Here is a 19003-nt window from a genome sequence, read left to right as displayed (position 1 = left end):
AACATTTAAATAGACTTGACAGAATACCACCAGCCTGATGGTGACGGAGTACTGCTAGCCAGTAGAGAAGACTGCCACGGTGGAGGTTTAGCCAGCACACATCTAAATACAGTGAGTGGAGTACCATCAACTCGACCAAGTACTTGAAACCAATGCCACAGAGGGACGGCAGGGTGCCACCAAGCTCTCAATCATGCCCAAAGTCAACAAATTGTTTGAAAATGCAGTGAAAATAGATAATAGGAGAGTGTGGTATTTAATTAATGATGTTGTGGTAAAATCTATGGGAACTAAAAATGCATGTGAGAGGAAGAGGGACTATTTGAAAGCTCACGAATAATTTGATGATGGAAGGGTTGATGTATGTGTCGTTCAAAGAGAACAAAGTACACAAAAGAGAACAAAGTACACAAAAAAGAAGTGTGAGGATAAAGAAACACCTTGTTTATCTGGATGACTTTGCAAAGTAATAGTTCATATGTTGCAACTGAATGTGATGCTATCTGCATCTGTTTGATTCTGTAAATGTATTATATATTTAACCATGTTGATTTATTGCATGTGCTTTTGAATAGATTATCTATTTAAAAATGTTGACATTGCATGTGCTTATGTTGTCAATTATGGATTCATCTGTTTATGTTTAAAAACTATTGTGAACTGGGGAGAAGTGTGATGTATACGCTTGGGCTGTTTGAGCTCGTGACATCCTTGAGCTACTCTTAAGTCACGTGCTGCCCAAGACCTCAGAGATTGTAGTGAAATGTTGAAGAGAGCGCTGGGAACAGTTATTGTGAGGCAAGAAGCCAGTTAGGGTATTCAATAAAGCACTCTCTCCACATACTAGTAATGCGTCCAATGTGATGAATTTGTACTTAACAGGGTTTACATGAAATTAGGCAAGAGAGATGAACAGCAAGCTTCAAACAAGGTGTCACATGGACCATAGGGACATTGTTGTTTTTCACTAACTTAGTATGAGCACGTAATAGCTTGTCTGCTGCTTTGCACAGGTTACTACACGTCTTTATTTTTTGCTATAATTTTAAAGACTGCTTTCACATGGGAACTCATTGCTGTGTTCACTCTCTGCATTTTCCTGTGATTTTGACTGAACATTATTTGCAAGGACGAACAACAATGCCCAATGTTATTTTGTTCTGGGAAGTCCTAAGCCCTTAGACAAAACATACCAATGCAACTGTTGTTTGGACAGCGTACTTGGGTTTTTAGTGGGGTGCACCAATAGGTGACACACACTTGAAGAAGGACCTTTCCAGGTAGAAGATGTAGACCTACGATCTATAGGCTAAGGTATGGGTCTGCTGACAAAGCCCAGACACCTTCTATTACATAATAATACTTCTTCTTAGCAGGGAAAGGGAAATTAGGCACTATAGTCCTTTCTCCATTGTCCTTTTATGATGACATCTACTTTCATGATTTATAGACTGACTGCTATGCTGACAATATTTGTACTATGCATTTTCCTGCTTTTTGTGGTATGTATATTGTATGTTAGGGCACGTTAGATAATCACCCTGCCCAGGTATTTTTCTACAGACCAGGCTGTTTAGTTAGTGCTTCCCACTCCTCTGGTAGGAGATCCTACCCAGTTAAAGACCATCTTGTTGTTAGGCCATCCCCCCAGATATCCATCGCCAATAGATTTCTCCCCTTGAGTGGATTGGAGTCCTGCGAATGACTGGACCAACCTGTGAGCAAAATAACGATGGTTTAAACCCAGATCTGTGACTGGGGGTGAATGTTTTGCAATGTGCAACATTCCGTCCATCATCTGGTGTGTTTTGCTGTTCACCCTATGTGGGAAGGGTATGCCCAGACGTGGGTCCCGTGCTCACTACGCCACTGGAGTCAAGCTATCCTGGCTGAAACCCCGAAACCGGTCCTAGGATGCTTGATTCCGGTCCAGGAAAGACATGGTTTGGCAGTTCGGGCTGGACTGTTCCCATGAGGCACAGGGTCAAGACTGATTTGCATATGGCCATGTCTGAACTGGGGTGGCGTGGTGAGCAAAATAACGATGGATTAAACCCAGATCTGTGACTGGGGGTGAATGTTTTGCCAATGTGCAACATTCCGTCCATCATCTTGTGTGTTTTGCCGTTCACCCTATGTGGGAAGGGTATGCCCAGACGTGGGTCCCATGCTCACTACACCACTGGAGTCAAGCTATCCTGGTTGAAGAGGGGTGAAACCCCGAAACCGGTCCTAGGATGCTTGATTCCGGTCCAGGAAAGACATGGTTTGGCAGTTCGGGCTGGACTGTTCCATGAGGCACAGGGTCAAGACTGATTTGCATATGGCCATGTCTGAACTGGGGTGGCGTGGTGAGCAAAATAACGATGGATTAAACCCAGATCTGTGACTGGGGGTCAATATTTTGCCAATGTGCAACATTCCATCCATCATCTTGTGAGTTTTGCCAACCTGAAACTTCCCAGTCTCAAGGAATCCATGGCGCCCATCCGACAGTTCCTTCCCAGCAACCAAAGAGTCTTATGTTGCTGTCCTGGAATATTGCAGGTCTTGCTTCTCTGGTTTAGTGACCCTAGGTGGGTGTCTTATGTTAAACCCTTCCACATAATCTGTCTTCAAGAAACCTGGGCAGTTGATAATAGCTTTTTCCTGGATGGATACATGACCTATTTTGTACCTGCGGTGCCATTAACGGGCGGTAGGGCCAAGGGGGGCTTAATTACTTTTGTTACAATTGAGCTGAGTGGGCATACCTTGGACCTCAATTGGTAAGCTCGCACATTGCAGTGTGTACGACTCACATTGCCTGGATATTCTCTAATTGTTTTAAGTAATTTATATAATAGCAAGGGAGGATGCTCTTAGCCCTCACCTGGATCACGCTTTGAGCTCCATATCAGCGATGGGTGATGGCCAACCGCAAATTGTCCTTGTTGGCGATTTTAACTGTCACTTATGTAATCTTCCCACAGATGGTGGTGCCTCAACTGGTAGTTGTTGGCTGAACAAAGGTTTACATTTTGTTCACTCACAGTAGGGGCGGGAGTTAAATGGACTCTTGGACACTCATAACCTGGTCTTCACTATGGAGAAATTGGTGAATTCCCTGAACCCCGAAACTCGCCCATCTTATAAAGGGAAGGGCAGTGGTTCGCTTATTGATTTAATATTTGTTTCAGCACTATTATATTTGCTCATCACTCCTTTGAATATCATTTTCAGCCCTTTTACTGACCACAATCTATTATCTTTAATCCTGGACATTGCAATGTGCCCGAAACCACAGTCAAGGGGTGCCCTCATGAGCTTGTCCGTTGTCGACAAGGGGAGAAGGCTGAATTGGGCTCAGGTGGACCCTCAGCATCTATAAACTTCTCTTTTTTCTTCTTGCCTGCATGATTTTAATATCTGTCTGGATAGTGATGCACAGGAGGGATTGAAAGCTTACAAAGGCATACTTCGGTATTCGGTTGTCACAAATTTCAAAATGGTTTGACAGGGACTGTATGAGAAATTGCAGGCAGGCTTACAAGTTGGCTCAAAAGGAGTGGAGACATCATTTGCAGGAGTCAGCCTGGGAGGACCTCTGTCAAGCCTGTGAAACAGAGGATAGCTCCCTTTTCTGGATCGTTGTAAACAGGCCTTGGTTTTCTGAAGGCTCTGGCCTGCTTTTATGTCATCACATCCTGGAGCATCAGTGGGTGGCTCATTTTGAGGGTATCTATAACCAGGGGGCTGGAGGGGGCCATAAAATCCCTGGGGCACCTGTGAAAACTAGCAATCAACTGGTTTTCACACTAGATAAAATCCAACAAGGAATTCTTGCCCTGTCCAGAAACAAGGCCCCGGGGCCAGATAGTGTACCACCAGATCTGCTCATAGCTAACATAGAGGTTTGCGCCACTCTATTAACCCCTTTGCTGCGGCACGAATTCTGCAGTGGCGCTTGGGGGTGCGGGGTGAGCGCGGCGCCGCCATGCTCATGACGGAACCACGCCGTCATGAGCCACGGGCGAGCTGTGCTCATGACGATGTGGTTCCGTCACGACTTCGCCCACTTGCATTGTTCGCCCGCACAGGCGGGGAATCAGTGCCGCGTGGGTGGATCGACCGCAACGGCCACAGTTATGACAGGACCACGCCGTCATGAGCACACGCCGCCCGTGGCTCATGACGGCGTGGTTCCGTCATGAGCACGCAAGGGGTTAATGCACGTCTTAAATGTGACTGCACAGGAGGGGCTGCTACCCTCCTGGTCCACCGCCGTGATCGTCCTCCTATTTGAAAAAGGGGGACAAAGAAAATCCACAATGTTATCGGCCAATTTCTGCTGTTAAGGTCCTGGGGAGGGTAATCTTAAATAGGCTGTGTGACTGGGCAGAAGAAAATAACATTTTGAGTGATGTCCAGTATGGATTCAGGGCGGGAAGGTTAACTGCAGACCGATGCCTCAAACTCTATTTATTTATCAACAAATACACGGTGCCTCAGTCCGAATCTCTACATCTTGCATTTATGTACCTGACGTCCGCTTTTGACAGGGTGATTCGAGCAAAATTGCGGGCTTTGCTCTGCGAGTTGGGGGGCGATGTCAGCAATGCAGCATTATTAGCTGATCTGCACTCATTGACCTCAGCCTCGGTGCGTTTTTCTCAAGGAGCAGCGTGCACCCGATCATTTTCAACAAGTTGTGGGATTCGCCAGGGGTGCAAATTTGCACCTTTTTTGTTCACCTTGTATGTGAACGTGTTAGAGCCTGTGCTCCTATTGGTGTTTTCACAGGGTAACACCCAAAAAAAACTACCCGACCTGGGTCAGTAATACAGTATGTGAAGAGAAATGGTCAAGGTAGTAGTTTCTTTAACAGAATAATTTAGAGAGACATAATACGAAAAAACATAATAGTAGTTCACCACTAGGAAAATGATTCAAAAATTCAGAAAACAGAAATTTAACTTCTATAGGTAATTACAGCATTAAATGCGATTGTCAATCAAAGCATTAATGAGTAGCAATACATTAATTCCAAATTCATTGGTAGTGCATACAGTATTTACAGTGCTCTCAACGTGAGAAGAAAGAGGGATGGGGCAATGGTAGTGAATTGGTAGGTGAGGGACAGGATAAAGGTGAAGTGACAAGGACACAATTGCAGTTATGTACAGGGTGACCTTTACAGCCTTAAACAGGTCAGTTTGTTCCCATATATGCGATACTCATAGAAACATTTTTGATTAGATTCTTCCAATCTATGAGTTTGTAGGTGAAATGGTCTACGTTTCGACCCCAACAGGATGAAGGGTGAGTGGTTTCCTCACTACGGGGTCTTCATCAGGACAGTAGTACAAGCGAACACTTGAATAAGGAAGGACGGACAACGTACGATCCTTAGTGGGGTCTCAGAGGGGCTCCGATGAATTTCCACAGTTTTCTAAGCATACAGGGTAGTCAATCTCCCGATGCGAGAAAGGAATGAATCCAAAGAAAACTAGTCTCCTTTACGTGGCCTGACCGCTCAAACCACTTTAAATATGTATGCACTGTGACAAATGCCTGTGCATACACCCCAGACAACTTTGAATGGTTTACAATATATCCACCATGTGTGCACATGCATGCACTTGCATGCGTTGTGGCATGATGGCTGCTATTTTGGCTTTTTTTTTTGTTTACTCTTGCAACACGGCAGACGGCCATGTCAGATCGGTAAACTAAAATGAAAAAAATAAGTGCCCAGCAATGGAATGTGGATGGACAGGGGAGAACTAGAGCAGGGTGGGCAGGCAAGGGAGGACTGGGGACATGTTCAAAGCACAAAGGGAAAGCGCTGAAGTAGTCAGTCCCCCGTGGAAAAAACTAACAAAGAATTATAGCCAATGAGGTTGTAGATTGCTTTTTAAATGTGCCCACATCCGCAAAAGGAAGATGGGCAACCCTCTCGGTCAATGATTAAAGCTATCTGGACCACCGTGGCCAAAGCTGAAAGGGGCTATCCAAAAACCTGCTTTTGATTCTGTTGTATGTGTATGCATGTGTTGTGTTTTGTGTGTTGTGTTGGTGCGTGTTATGTGATGACATGAGCTCCTGTCAGGCAGCTAAAGTTGCCTTTAGGGGACACTCAAAAAAGCAGCGACGTGCTGTGGCCAGTGAAGGAGATTTTTAAGATATTTGTTTTGGGAGGTATTAGTGAAGGAAAGGGAAAGAGTTAAAAAGAAAATGGCGGATGCGATTTAGTTCTAGTAATATTCGATGGATGTTTCATGTTTCTACACTTAACTCAAAGTTTATTTCCATTTTGTCATTGGCAGGCTGTCTTCTGGGCAATGCTTGTCATACTGCTCATCATGAGTGTCCTGGAGTTGTGCGTTTCCATTTCCGTTTCTGCCTTCGGATGCAAAACCATCTGCAGGACGGCTTACTCTGAAGTGGTAAACGGATTTTATTTATTGTCAAGGTTTTTATTCTTTCCTTTCGTTTTCTCTTGTTTTTATTTTTATTTTTTAACAAGAAAAGCCCATTGATCCTTTGTGTTCCAGGGTGGGAGAAGTATTCCAGGACATCTATGCTGCTGGCCGTTCCTTGAAAGTGATTAGGGATGTGCATATTAGAACTTCACTGACAAATTTGAGCTTAGTAAATACCCTCATCAGCCAAACTAGGTTCGAGTTGTCCAAGAGAAAATCTTCGCTAGAGAGTTTTTCCGCCTTCTGACTGCAGAGAACTTCTCCTGCACGGATAGTTTTTATTATTAGTGGATATTGTCGCGGCCTTTTTCTGTGCTTTGATTCTTTAGAACTTCCTGAAATTCTCCATGTCAGCACAGCTCCTAGATTCCATGTAAGAGTCGTTCATGTTGCCCTTGGGTGCCCTATGGGGCCCATTGACTTTAGAACTGGACATCACAAACAACAGTGCCAGGTGAAGCCCTCCCCAGAAGCTGTATTCGCTTTTAATAGTTCCCACTCCGTCGCGTGTCGCACAGGTAAGTGCGTGGAGCGGTGAGGTGGGGCGGGGCGGGGTTTGGGGGTGGAAGCCGACATAAAACGGGACAGTGAAAAGTAAATATGTAAAGCCACTTACCTTGCGCTCACCGCATCGCCGTCTCGGCGCAAGGTAAGTGGTTTTATTTATTTATTTACTTTTCACTATCCCGTCGTATGCTGACTTCCACCACCCCTCACCTCACCCTGGTACCGGCCTCACTGCCCCACCGCGCTAACCTGTGCGAGCCGCCATTGGCCACTCCTTGTTCCACTTCGAACCTATCACCAACCTACTGTTGAATAATGAAGAGTTATTGCTGGAATAAATAGTGGGGACATTTCCTTTCTCGTAAAGCCACAAGGCCATGAAAGGCAAAAAATATTTTCTTGTAGCACAGAAACAATCCTCCCTGCAATTCCATTCCATGCAGTGGCGTAGCTGGCATCCATGCAGCAGGTGCAGTGACAGCGGGGCCTACAGTGCTGCGGGGCCCATTGAACCCTTATAATTGCTGTATTTTACTACCCCCCTTGCAATCGAAGGGGCCATTTTCCTTGCACAAGGGCCCATAGCGGTCTTTCTTCGCTACTGGAGCAGGCCCGTAAACCTGCTACTAGCACAGAAAACAAGCTTGAACAACATTGGGACGTCTGTGCCCTGTGCATGGTGCACCATGCCGGCATGGCTGCTGTGGTCTGGACACAGAGCTATTGAGTATCAACATAGGAAATCCAACCATAGAGACAGGTTTTACCATAGAATTGGTCTCTGTGTGATCCCTCTAGTCCCATGCAGTTGCTGAACGTTTGGACTGGTGGGCAGAGTTAGCCTGTTCAAGTGACCAAGAAAAGTGTCCAAGCCACCTATCCCCTAAGGTGCTAAGTAGGGGTTTTCACCCCAAGACAATTTTGGGAAATTATAGCCAAATTGTTCTTTTTCAAATAAATTACATAAATAGCCATGGGGTCTACAGACAGTTTTAAAGTGGCTCTAGAGAATAATTTCAATAATTTGTTGGTGTTACAAACCAGTCCGTTCCTCCTCGGCACTGTCAGGAATTGGGGAGGGGGTGTTCACTACTATTTGCCTTAAAAACCATAGGTTTTACACGCAGTGCAAACTACCTTAGTATGCAACTGACATTGCTTCCCGTCATTGTTTATGAATTTCTTATAACTTTCTTTTGTACTGTCATCCACCTCCATTCATTTTCCCATCCTGCCGCTTCCAATTAGATTTTCACTCAAACATTGTGATGCAGAATAAACCTAGAAGTGACACAATGGCCAAAAGTTACACAGATCTCCTAAATGCATTCCCAGTTAGTAGACAGCTGAACTATCACTCAAGTTAGATGCATCTTACAGTTCCTCGACATTATTTTCTTAGGTTGGAAAGAGATTGCTCTTTCAGACAGTAAACATATCCATTAAAGTTACTCCAGTGTTACAGGCTTTGGCTTCTGACAGCAGTTGTGATGATCATATGTGTTAGACTTGGCATCTTTTGGCGTGTTTCCCCTAAGTTTTTGCTTTCTGGCCTCCCGGTTTTGACTCTGTTTTTGCTGGTGTAATGATTCTGCGCACTTTCTCACTGCTGATCAGTGGTAAAGTGCAAGTGCTCATGTGGTAAAATGGGGTATGGATTGGTGTTTCCATGATTGGCCTATTAGATTTATTTGTCAGTCCCTAGTAAAGTGCACTGCGAGTGCCAGGGCCCATAAATCAAATGCTGTTGGTGGGCTTCAGCACTGGATTGTGCCACCCACGCAAACAGCCCATAAAAGTGTAACTCTAGCCTGCCATTGTAGAGTCTGTGTGAAGTCTGGGACTGCCATGTCAACTTGGCAAGTGCACCCACTTACCAGTCCCTAAACCTTCCCTTTTCTACATGTTAGTCACCCCTAAGGTAGGCCCTGTGGACAGGGTGCATTGTATGTGAAAGGTAGGACATGCTCTGGTGTGTGTGGCATGTCCTGATAGTGAATTACAGCCTACTTCAATTTTCACTATTGCAAGGCTACCTGTTCCCCATAGGCCAGAATGGGCAGTTTGATTATAACATCCTATAATCCTAACTGACCCAGAGAACATTCTAGTAATTCGAGTTTAGTATGCCTGAACTCAGAATGATAAAATACATCTTTTAGTGAAGATGGTTTTAACATTCTGTGTTTGAAAATACCACTTTTAGAAAGTAGATATTTTCTTACCTAACCATCCTGCCTGCCTCTGCTAGCTTGGGTTTTGTCAGTCTGGTTTGTGAGTGACAGGGGGCACTGGCGCGACACCTCACAGCGACCCTGGTCTCACTGATGATGCCTGCTGACGCGGCCACCGAGCCGCTGCTCGCACTGCGACCTGTGGGCACCGCACTCCGCACCGCCTCGCTTCACAACGACGCTTTGGTATCCCCAACAACGCCGCTCCACGCCGGACTCGATGCTGCTGTTTGCACCGTGGTTAGAGTGCACCGCTCGTAAAGTTACACGATGCACCGCCCTCATCCCGCACTGCAGCCTTGGCCTACCAGCGCCGGTGCCATTGACTCCAGTTCGTCAGCCAACTACAGCGCTTCAGCAACGACAACGCCTTTGCTTGCACCGTGACCTGCCAGCACCGTGACTAGCACCGCCTTCATCTCACATAGTGACCCTGGTCTCACCGACGATGCCATCTGACGCCGCCACCGAACCGCTGCTCGCAGCGCGAGCTGAGAGCACCACACCGCTGCACTTCGCACCGCAGCACCCGACGACTGTCGACACCAGTGCTCCTGACTTCAGCAAAGAGAAGTTCAAACTGTAACTCCCTTATCCTGACTAGGAAGGAGGGTCCCTGTTTGGACAAAGGTGCAAGCCCTTGCCAACTAGAGACCCCCATTTCTACCCCATTTCTAACAATATCTGAAAAAGCTTTAGCTTGAACTTTCTCCACATGAATTACAAGATAAGTGCCATAGGTAGACATGTCTTCTGTCACCAAGGAAATAACATCTGTAGAAGTATACCTACCTCAGTATGAATTATCATTCGGTAGCAGCTTTCTTTACATTATGGAAATGTAAAGGTTTTGTACATAATCATCTTGACAGTGTTTGAAAATACACACATTTTATTTCCAAATACGAGCTTTTTATTTGAGAAAATAAATGGATATTCCCTAAACAAAGAATCGCCATAAAAAAGCATGTTTGAACCCCAAATATGCTACTGTTAATTTGTTAAAACACAGGTTTGCCCCAAGAAATAGCTTGTCATATTCTCTCAGTCTCAAAATGTCACATTGTCTACTGTCTGACATAGAGTAAGTCTTACTTGCCAATGTTGTAGAAACACATGCCCCGGATAACCATCACATGCTTGTGTGTGCCACCATATTTCAAGTATGTCCCCATACCATGTGCCACCAGATGCCAATTGGTGGTGACCTTCAGAGCATGGACATGACCACCAGCCGAGATATGCACACAAAGATACACACATATTTATACAGATAAACATGGACATAGGACTTCACGTTCAAACACCCACACATGCTGAGAGTAGATGCACAGAGGTGAACACACACACACAATGAAAACCAGGCATTGTTTCTATTCTAACTCCAGGCATGCTTTGATACTGGGGTAGGTTATAGAGCGGAATGAAGCAAATATAACTGAACTTTTAGCTCGAAAGCTCCGAAAACATTACAGAGTCTGGTCCTCACAAAGAGGTAAACAGCGTTTACCATGCATGCCTAACATTCACGCCATAAGAACGCAGTCGTTACAACGACCGCGTTGTGTTTTCGCATACCGTTACAACGCAAGTCCGAACAATGACTTTTGTTGGGGAGCAGAAGGTGTTGGATTTAAAATCCAACACCTTCCCTAGTGTTCACACAGCCTAGAGTTGGAATAGTAAATTATACTATTCCAACATCCAGCGCCCCCTAACGCAAGTCGTTGTGCCGACTTGCGTTGTAACGGTATGCGAAATAACTACGCAGTCATTGTAACAACTGGATTGTTATGGCATGCGTTGTAAATGCATGCGAAAAAACATCACATATTCACTATAAAAACACACACACACACACACACACACTGTTTCCTCACTGCCTTCACCCAGGCACTCAGGCATTACATCTCACCAAGGCCATTTGGATTTGTGGCAGTATCTCTTTTCTATGCAAATAAAAACTGAAAAGGACCAAGGGTTATGAAACAGCCAGGAACAGTAGTATTCGTGACTGGCCCTACACTTATGCATTTTATCGTGACTGGCAGTGCATGTTTGCAACACATGGCTAGTCACCCTTTTACTTTGAGATGAATCTGCAAGTTGAATGACTCTAAGCACCAGGCTGTCAATCACCCTGAAAGTGTGAGCTTGGGGGCCTGTCCAGCCTTTAAGAGGGCTGATGACCGTGTCGACCCCTTAAGACCAACAAAGTCCTGAGCGCATCCACTGTTTTCTTCAGCTGCTCGTGTCATCTGGGTGTATGCAATGCCACCCCATACAGTGAGCAGAAGGTTGCACAACACAGGTTCAGCCCTCTGATTGACATTTCTATGGATTCTGCTGAGGCTATGGCTCCCCTCTCTTATAAGTGAGCTGCCAGTGAACATCCTCTCATGGCTGCCATGTTTGTACGTCTGCAATTAAAACTCTTAGCTGCCAGCTGAGCAAGGCCTATCATCCCCCAGCCTCTGCTGTCCTTCCTAGCCTTTGCAACTTCATGTACAGATCATGAAATAAACAAATGCTAGCATAGAGAAAGAATGCAGCCAATTCTGGCAGCTGTTTCACTTCCTTTGTTTGCCAATTTGTTTCCCCTTATTTATGAAGTGTTTTCGTTTCTTTGTGGCTGCTGATTTTTCTCCAAATTGTGTAATATTCAACTTTTTTCAGGATTTCTTAACTAAAGCCATGTCCCATGATAACAGACTTTGAGTGCTCTGTGAGCTCTCCGATGCCCTATCAGTTTTAAATTAAAACATGCTCTCTCCCGAAGGCTAATAGACAAAAAGGGGAGGGAGACAAGGAAGAGCAAACTATGGGCCCGATTCACAGAACTAACTTAAGACAAAATCCTAAACTTACTACCATTTTGGTATTCACAGAAGGCACTTACTCATTTCGGTATTCACAGAATGCACTTACTCATTTCGGTATTCACAGAAGTTAGGAGTCCTAACTTTAGGACTCCTAAATGCCTTCTGTGAATACCGAAAGTCTTAAAATTAGGATTGTTCTTAGTTTAAGAGTAGTAAAGTTAGGACTCATAACTTTACTACTCCTAAACTGAGGAAACTCCTAACTTTACGACTTTAGGTGTTCACAGAAGGCATTTAGGAGTCCTAAAGTTAGGAGTCCTAACTGTACTACTACTAAACTGAGAAAAATCGTAATTTTAAAACTTTCGGTATTCACAGAAGGCATTTAGGAGTTCTAAAGTTAGGAGTCCTAACTTTACTACTCCTAAACTGAGAAAAATCCTAATTTTAAGACTTTCGTTATTCACAAAAGGCATTTAGGAGTCCTAAAGTTAGGAGTCCTAACTGTACTACTCCTAAACTGAGAAAAATCCTAATTCCAAGACTTTCGGTATTCACAGAAGGCATTTAGGAGTCCTAAAGTTAGGAGTCCTAACTTCTGTGAATACCGAAATGAGTAAGTGCCTTCTGTGAATACCAGAATGAGTAAGTGCCTTCTGTGAATACCAAAATGGTAGTAAGTTTAGGATTTTGTCTTAAGTTAGTTCTGTGAATCGGGCCCTATGTGCCGTAGCCCTGGTCCCCTGTGTTTAACTTTTTTTGTAAGAATAAAGGAAGGTGGAGAGTGATATACAAGTGGATTGCTGTCCAAAAGTGAAATATTGCCCTATTTTGTTTGTCAATTATTTTTTTGCAACACCAGATCATCAAGCTAAAAGCTCAAGCCAATGATGCAGGAAGCAGACCTCTTTTCAAACTAGCACTTGAGTGTTTTTGTACACCCCTGGGAGGCAGAATTGGAAGCCTTATTTTGAAGCTCCGAGCCACGGAAAAAGGCATGTGAAGAAAAATCTAATGAGATGTATAATGAGAACCTCAAGATGTATGAAGTCCATCCTACCTGGGTCAGCAGTCCTTTGAAAATATTTTTATGCAGTGTTTTCTTTGCTTTTTTTCTGTGAGTCTGCTAACCTAACAGGATCTCTTAGAAAGTGTGAATATGCATTTTATTGTGGCAGAGATTTGAAACGTTTTGCAACTTTATCGTCGAGAGCAGGGTACGTTGTTGAACCTGATTGAGACCTCTACAAGTACAGGATTAACACAGTTGAGAGGTGCTTTGTTAGAATGAATATTGTCTTCAGGAGACCCATTGGATTTCGTTTTAAGGTGCAAACGTCCACACTGGAGTGGGAATTGTCCAAATATCAAATTAGTTTTGATTTCTAAATCTGTGTTTATACTGGACTGAGTGGTTGAAAACATGGACACCCACGTTGGATATATGCATCATATTTTAAATGTTTCACTACCGTACCCATATAGCACAGTGCCATCTGCAATTTATTAATGTGTGCTTAGCACCGTCTTGGAAGAACAATACATTTTATTTATGATTAAGGTCAACATGCACTTTAACCTCATCGATTACTTTGATTGAGACCCACAGAACCATTTGTTCTATTGTAACATTTATATGTAGGAGCATTATCATATAATTAAAAATATGTATAAACAGAGGTTTTATCCCTGAAAGACTGACTGTTATGCAGAAAACATTCAGTTTCCCAGGAAGGGTTTACTTCCAGTCACACGTATATTCAGTCATTGTCTCTCTCATACATTCAGCCACTGATTCACCCATACATTCTGTCAGTCAGGTATTTACTCATACATTGGGGCAGCGGGTTCACTCATACATTCAGACGTCTGAAATATATACCTCTGTTTGACTCTTTCAGTCTGTGGTGATCTATCAAACCACCGCCCCAAATCCGGGACATCAGCCTCACCCTGACGTAAGCGCCGGCCTGACATCCCAACCCCACATCAGTGAGATCCTGCCGCCCTAAGGACAGAGAGATGTGCCCTGCACTGGCGGTTTCAAGTGCAAGCAATGGATGCGGGATACTGCAAGAAGGAATTTCCCAAAAACTTCCATTTATAGAACTGTTTTAAACATATTCTCTGATGTGTAATCAGCGTGCCATATAAGATATAGAAGCTGTGAAATTTGAGATATTCATGTTTTTTTTTAAAATAAGTATAATTGTACTCTTTTTAACAGGTACAACTTTATTTTACATACCGCATTAGCGAAGATCATTCCTAGATTGGTTGAAAGTGTAAACTGAATCACAGTAAAGCAACAGAAATAATGATTTGCATTATATTCAAAAGACAATTGTTGGTAGGATCTAAGAAGCATGACCTTGCTTCAATCATTTTTTTAAGGCTAGCCAGTGGCACATGTCATGATCATGCGATTTGCCCACAGAGCACACAACATCAGTAGCAAGGTATGATACATTTCTTACCTTGCACAAATAGTTTCATTAGTAATCCTCCGTAAAATAGTGTCTTCATGAAAACCCTAAAAACTTGCCAGTCTTGTAAAGCAATTGATCCTATGATGTTGTTATACCCGAGATTGCATGGTCTCAAAAATATCGTTCTGCCATAAGATTCTAGGAATGTATCGAGGACTTAAATATTGAGACGGTAAGTCAAATAGATAAGTATAGATTCATTATCCTGCCATCTCAAATGTCAGCATGGTACTTGGAGATGACATTCTGGTGTACTACCGTCACCTGATCAGTTTTTGGTTGAGACTGGCAGGTTTTATGGGTATGAACAATAATATCAAACAGGTGTTCTGGAAGAAGATTCTATCTTTTACTAGAGACAAATTGGGTCTCTCCTGGCTGCCAGCCTATGGTCTTCTTTCTTCATTCTGTGCACCAGTTGGACAGTAGACGTTTTTGACAGTTTCAGTGTAAGGTCAGAATGAAGAGTTCCAGCCATGCGTCAAAGTTTGCCCCAGCCACTAAGTAGAAGTGCACAAAGGATGAATTTTCTTCAGATGGTGGTGATGAGGAAATCAGCTTTCTGCTAATAACCACACTGACATGATGCTACATAATCATGTTAATGTGAACAAATCCCTTCTCGTTGTGCTTCATTTTGACAGCAAAAAGTTAGACGTGCGAGGTTAGCTTTGAAAATCATTTTTGTCCACTTAAGTTCTTGGTAGACTTTTGTGTTCATACCTTGAATGCCTTCTGGCATTGTTGGTGTGTTTCAAAGCTTTGCTCTGACATGTAACCTCTATTTAGATCTCTGCATCATCTGCGTAGGGCTGACCTAATGTCACACACTTCAGGATAGTTTCAAACAGGGATGCTGTGCAAATATTAAGTAGTGCATGTGACAGTGGGGATCCCTAGGGTACCCCGCACAGCTGAGAAACTCTCTTGATGATGAACGTGCCAAGTTTAGTGCAGTGTTCATGGTAAATCTGGAGACGTGTGCTCTGAGGGAACACTTGACCCAGGCAGCTACTTTAGTCTGTATATCTACAGTTACTTTTAAATTACACTATGCACACCCCATAAGAAGACTCGCCTCCCTAGCCTTTGTCTCCACCTTTTCTAAATGGCTCCACTAGAATGCACAGCACCAATGGGACTCAACTGACATCACTGGTGCCAGGAAGGTGCTAAGAATACATGAAGAAGACACTGACATAGACAGGAAACCAAGACACCGGTCACAACACTTCCTTCCTGAAGAAAGATGGCATCCATTTTTAAAGACTGGGACTCTGCATTGGCCATCCTTGGCAGCCTATTATTTCAAATTTGGTGGTCCACTGAGGGGACCGCAGAGGAGAGGTCAAGCATCAACAGCAGCACATTATGTACCCCAATCCCAAATATAAAGTAGATTGTCTCAAATCCCATATGTGAAGTTGCCATGCCGTGCACTGGTTTGAACCCAGATATGATAAGGACAAGACAAGAATGAATTCACATGCTTTAGATTGCCAAGCAGTGTCGCGAGGGTTTCAACAGTTATAGAACAGAAAGTGGGGGTGAGTACAGCTTCAGAATCAGAAAGAGGGGCAGTGGTGTTTTTAGAATGGCTATGCATGAATCCTACATACTTGTCTCATTTTACATTTTTTTCAGGAACAAAAATGTTGAGGCTCCCATAAAGCTTTTGAGATGTTAGAGTATTGGACATACAAAGGGCAGGATTGAATAATAGGTTTTCTAACATTAAGAAAGCCCCAGATGGGTTGGCAGCTTTCCTAAAACATACCTTTAAAAAGAAATGGTTTACCAGACTACAAATGCATTGAAGAGACCAGAGGATGGGAGAGAAACAACCAGCACTCATCTCCTAGTAATATTTCGCAGAACAATATCAACATATATCTTCTTCGTTCCCGCAAACAATTACTAATAAACTCTACACATCTTCACGCTGATCAGTAGTTATGGGGTGAACCTCCTAAAACATCCCATCATATACTTTGTGTGTAACTTCTCATGTTCTGTCATGTGATTAAACTTTTCTGCATCCAGCAGCTAGTACAGGAGGTTCACGGCCACAATTCGCCCTCCCTGTGCCTCATTTGTGACTTCCTGCCCATGTACATAGAAATGGCTTCATCACTACATCTCTTTACAAAGAACTGCTTGTGATTTCTTCTCTAGGTTAGGGTGCCTATTTTCCATTATGGTGCAGTCTGGGGTGTTGTTCCAGGGCCTGTGCCATGCCTAAACCACTAATGCTTAGATGTTTCTCTTTCTTGTAGGGCCTCTAGAGAAGGGATAGCCTCTGATCAGCTTGACTTACAGTTTTCTTGAACAGCTTCCATATAGTGATTGCAATGTATTGTAAAACAGCAGGCCTGACACAAATAGAGGGCTTCAGTATGCTCAGTAAAATGTGTATGCCCAAATCACCTTCTTACCCTGAACACATATGCTACAGATCATTCACATATGAAACATTAACAGGATAGGCGTTCTTCGTTACATAAAGCGTGGGTCTTGCTCGCTCCAACTTTTTTTGGCGTGTTTGTCACAAAAGGAACAGACCTAATGAAAAGTACATTTTGGTAGGGAATGGTGATCTACTTGCATCTTATTTTGAGGAAGTGTCTCAAACAATTTCCACTTTGGAAATGTTGTGCACCATGCACAGGCCATAGAGTCCTTACAGAGAATAATCGTGGTTGAAACACGGGGTGTAACACAGGCCCCTTCAGGCTCAGTAAACATTGCGCCACCACCCATTAGGTAGTCCCTTTCAGCCCCAGGCCTATGTATATCTGTGAGATATGTAAGTGTCAGGGCAGTGAGGCCCCATCATTTTGCTTTACGCCACTGCTTGAAACTATATGGTGCAAGTCATGCTGTAAAATATGGGGCACAGCGTGTGACACTGCAACATGGCGACGGATGGGACAGCCATGAATAAAGTATTCCAGGTATCTACCAGTGCTCTAAAGATTCATCTCTGGTCAGGGTCGTCCCAGATGCCGTTCAGGTCCCCCTGCACACATTGCACCCGAAAGCTTTGCACACACTTGCACCATTGTCACTCAATGTAGGTGGGAAGTATTACCACCACTTGTGCTCTGCAGGTGTGAGACGTTGTGTGCCCTGTCATTCCCATGTACTTCTATGAATGTCTGTACCTGAGACCCCCTGCCAGCTCCTGTGTAGCATGTTAGGCCCTCGTCATAAGTTGCTCAGTCTTTGGGACAACATTCACTGGGCAGATTCAAAATGTATCTTTCATTATCTGAAGTCGACAAAATGAGCACCAGTTACCTGAGTAGTTAACTCTTTCACTGGCAGTGCCTTGATACAACCTTGCTTGTAAAATACAAATGTTATTACTATTATGTGGTTGTCCTATTGATTAGTTAAACATTTTTACTTACCAAATCTGTTCTATGTGAATTAAGTTTACTAGTTTGGATACAGTTGGACATATGTATTTCTTTTGTTACACCAGAATAAAATCTTTTAAAATACGTTAAATAAAGGTGTCTAGGTTTACCTACAAGTGTATTTACATGCGCATGCATCTGTGGGTTATTCTACACACAGATTGTAGGAGCATAGAAGCAAAATCCAGGCAGCATTAGCAGGGTGCAAGCCCCCAGAAAGATAGGGGTCTCCTCAACTGAGATAGCAGGTAATCTTTCCAATCATACACATCCTGCAATTGTTCTTTCTTCTGGGGTGTGTTACAGGACCGTTCCTCGAAATTAATGGATGCCTTCCTAAATATGTACTATCACACCGGAAATGACACAAATGTGAGATAACTTTATATCAATAGGACTTAGCACAGATATTCCATAGCCAGAAACACACACTAACTCACACTGGAGGCATGCATGCAAAGGAAAGGTCCACAAGTAAATGACTGAGACCTCACCAGTTTGTTTGGAGAAAGTTATGTTTCAGGTTTATTTGGTACAGTAATGGGTTAACTTATGGGTGATCCAAGGGAAGCCAGTGATGATATGACCTAAAGTACCTACCCGCCTGAGCAGTGGGTGTGTCAGTAACTATGTTGGTATATGACTGGCACTCCTAGTAACTCTGCAGGTCTGTAAATGTGAATGTAAATGGATTCTGTACCGTCTGTGTTAGTGAGTGTCGGTGTATGTTACTGCTAGATACATAATTTCTATGTTGGTGTATCGCTAAATGTGTAGGTGCCTCTGTCGCTGTCTGACTGGTTGTGAGAGTGGCTGTATGATTTTCTAAATAGGTATCTCAGTGAGTGCATCGATAGAAGAGTGGATGTTTAAGTGGGTATATTGGTCTGTAACTATGTTTCTAATTTACTGAAACTATATGTTTTGTCTTTTAAAAACATAACCCCCCCCTCCCACTGGCTGCATACAGTTTACCTTAGGGGTGACTTGCCAAGGTGTTATAAATGTCAATGCAACATGGCAGTCTAAACTGCAGACACAAGTTCTGGACTAGCATGCCTCACA

General features: G+C 43.6%; 1 protein-coding gene across 3 annotated transcripts in view; it reads left to right on the top strand.

Moving 5' to 3' along the window:
* Positions 1 to 18033, top strand: part of LOC146811630 (membrane-spanning 4-domains subfamily A member 4D-like) — a 416136-nt gene extending 398103 nt beyond the window's left edge. For all 3 annotated transcript variants that reach the window (XM_085618601.1, XM_085618602.1, XM_085618603.1), the window contains exons 6-7: positions 6309 to 6428; positions 13929 to 18033. In XM_085618601.1, the coding sequence (XP_085474727.1) occupies positions 6309 to 6428; positions 13929 to 14039 (231 nt within the window). In that variant the 3' untranslated portion in view covers positions 14040 to 18033. The remainder of the gene's footprint in view (positions 1 to 6308; positions 6429 to 13928) is intronic.
* The last annotated feature ends 970 nt before the right edge of the window (positions 18034 to 19003 follow it).

Source organism: Triturus cristatus, chromosome 7, assembly GCF_964204655.1.
Source record: "Triturus cristatus chromosome 7, aTriCri1.1, whole genome shotgun sequence".
Taxonomy (NCBI): domain Eukaryota; kingdom Metazoa; phylum Chordata; class Amphibia; order Caudata; family Salamandridae; genus Triturus; species Triturus cristatus.
The sequence above is the reverse complement of the archived record's forward strand: the minus strand, read 5'-3'. Positions and strand labels throughout refer to the sequence as shown.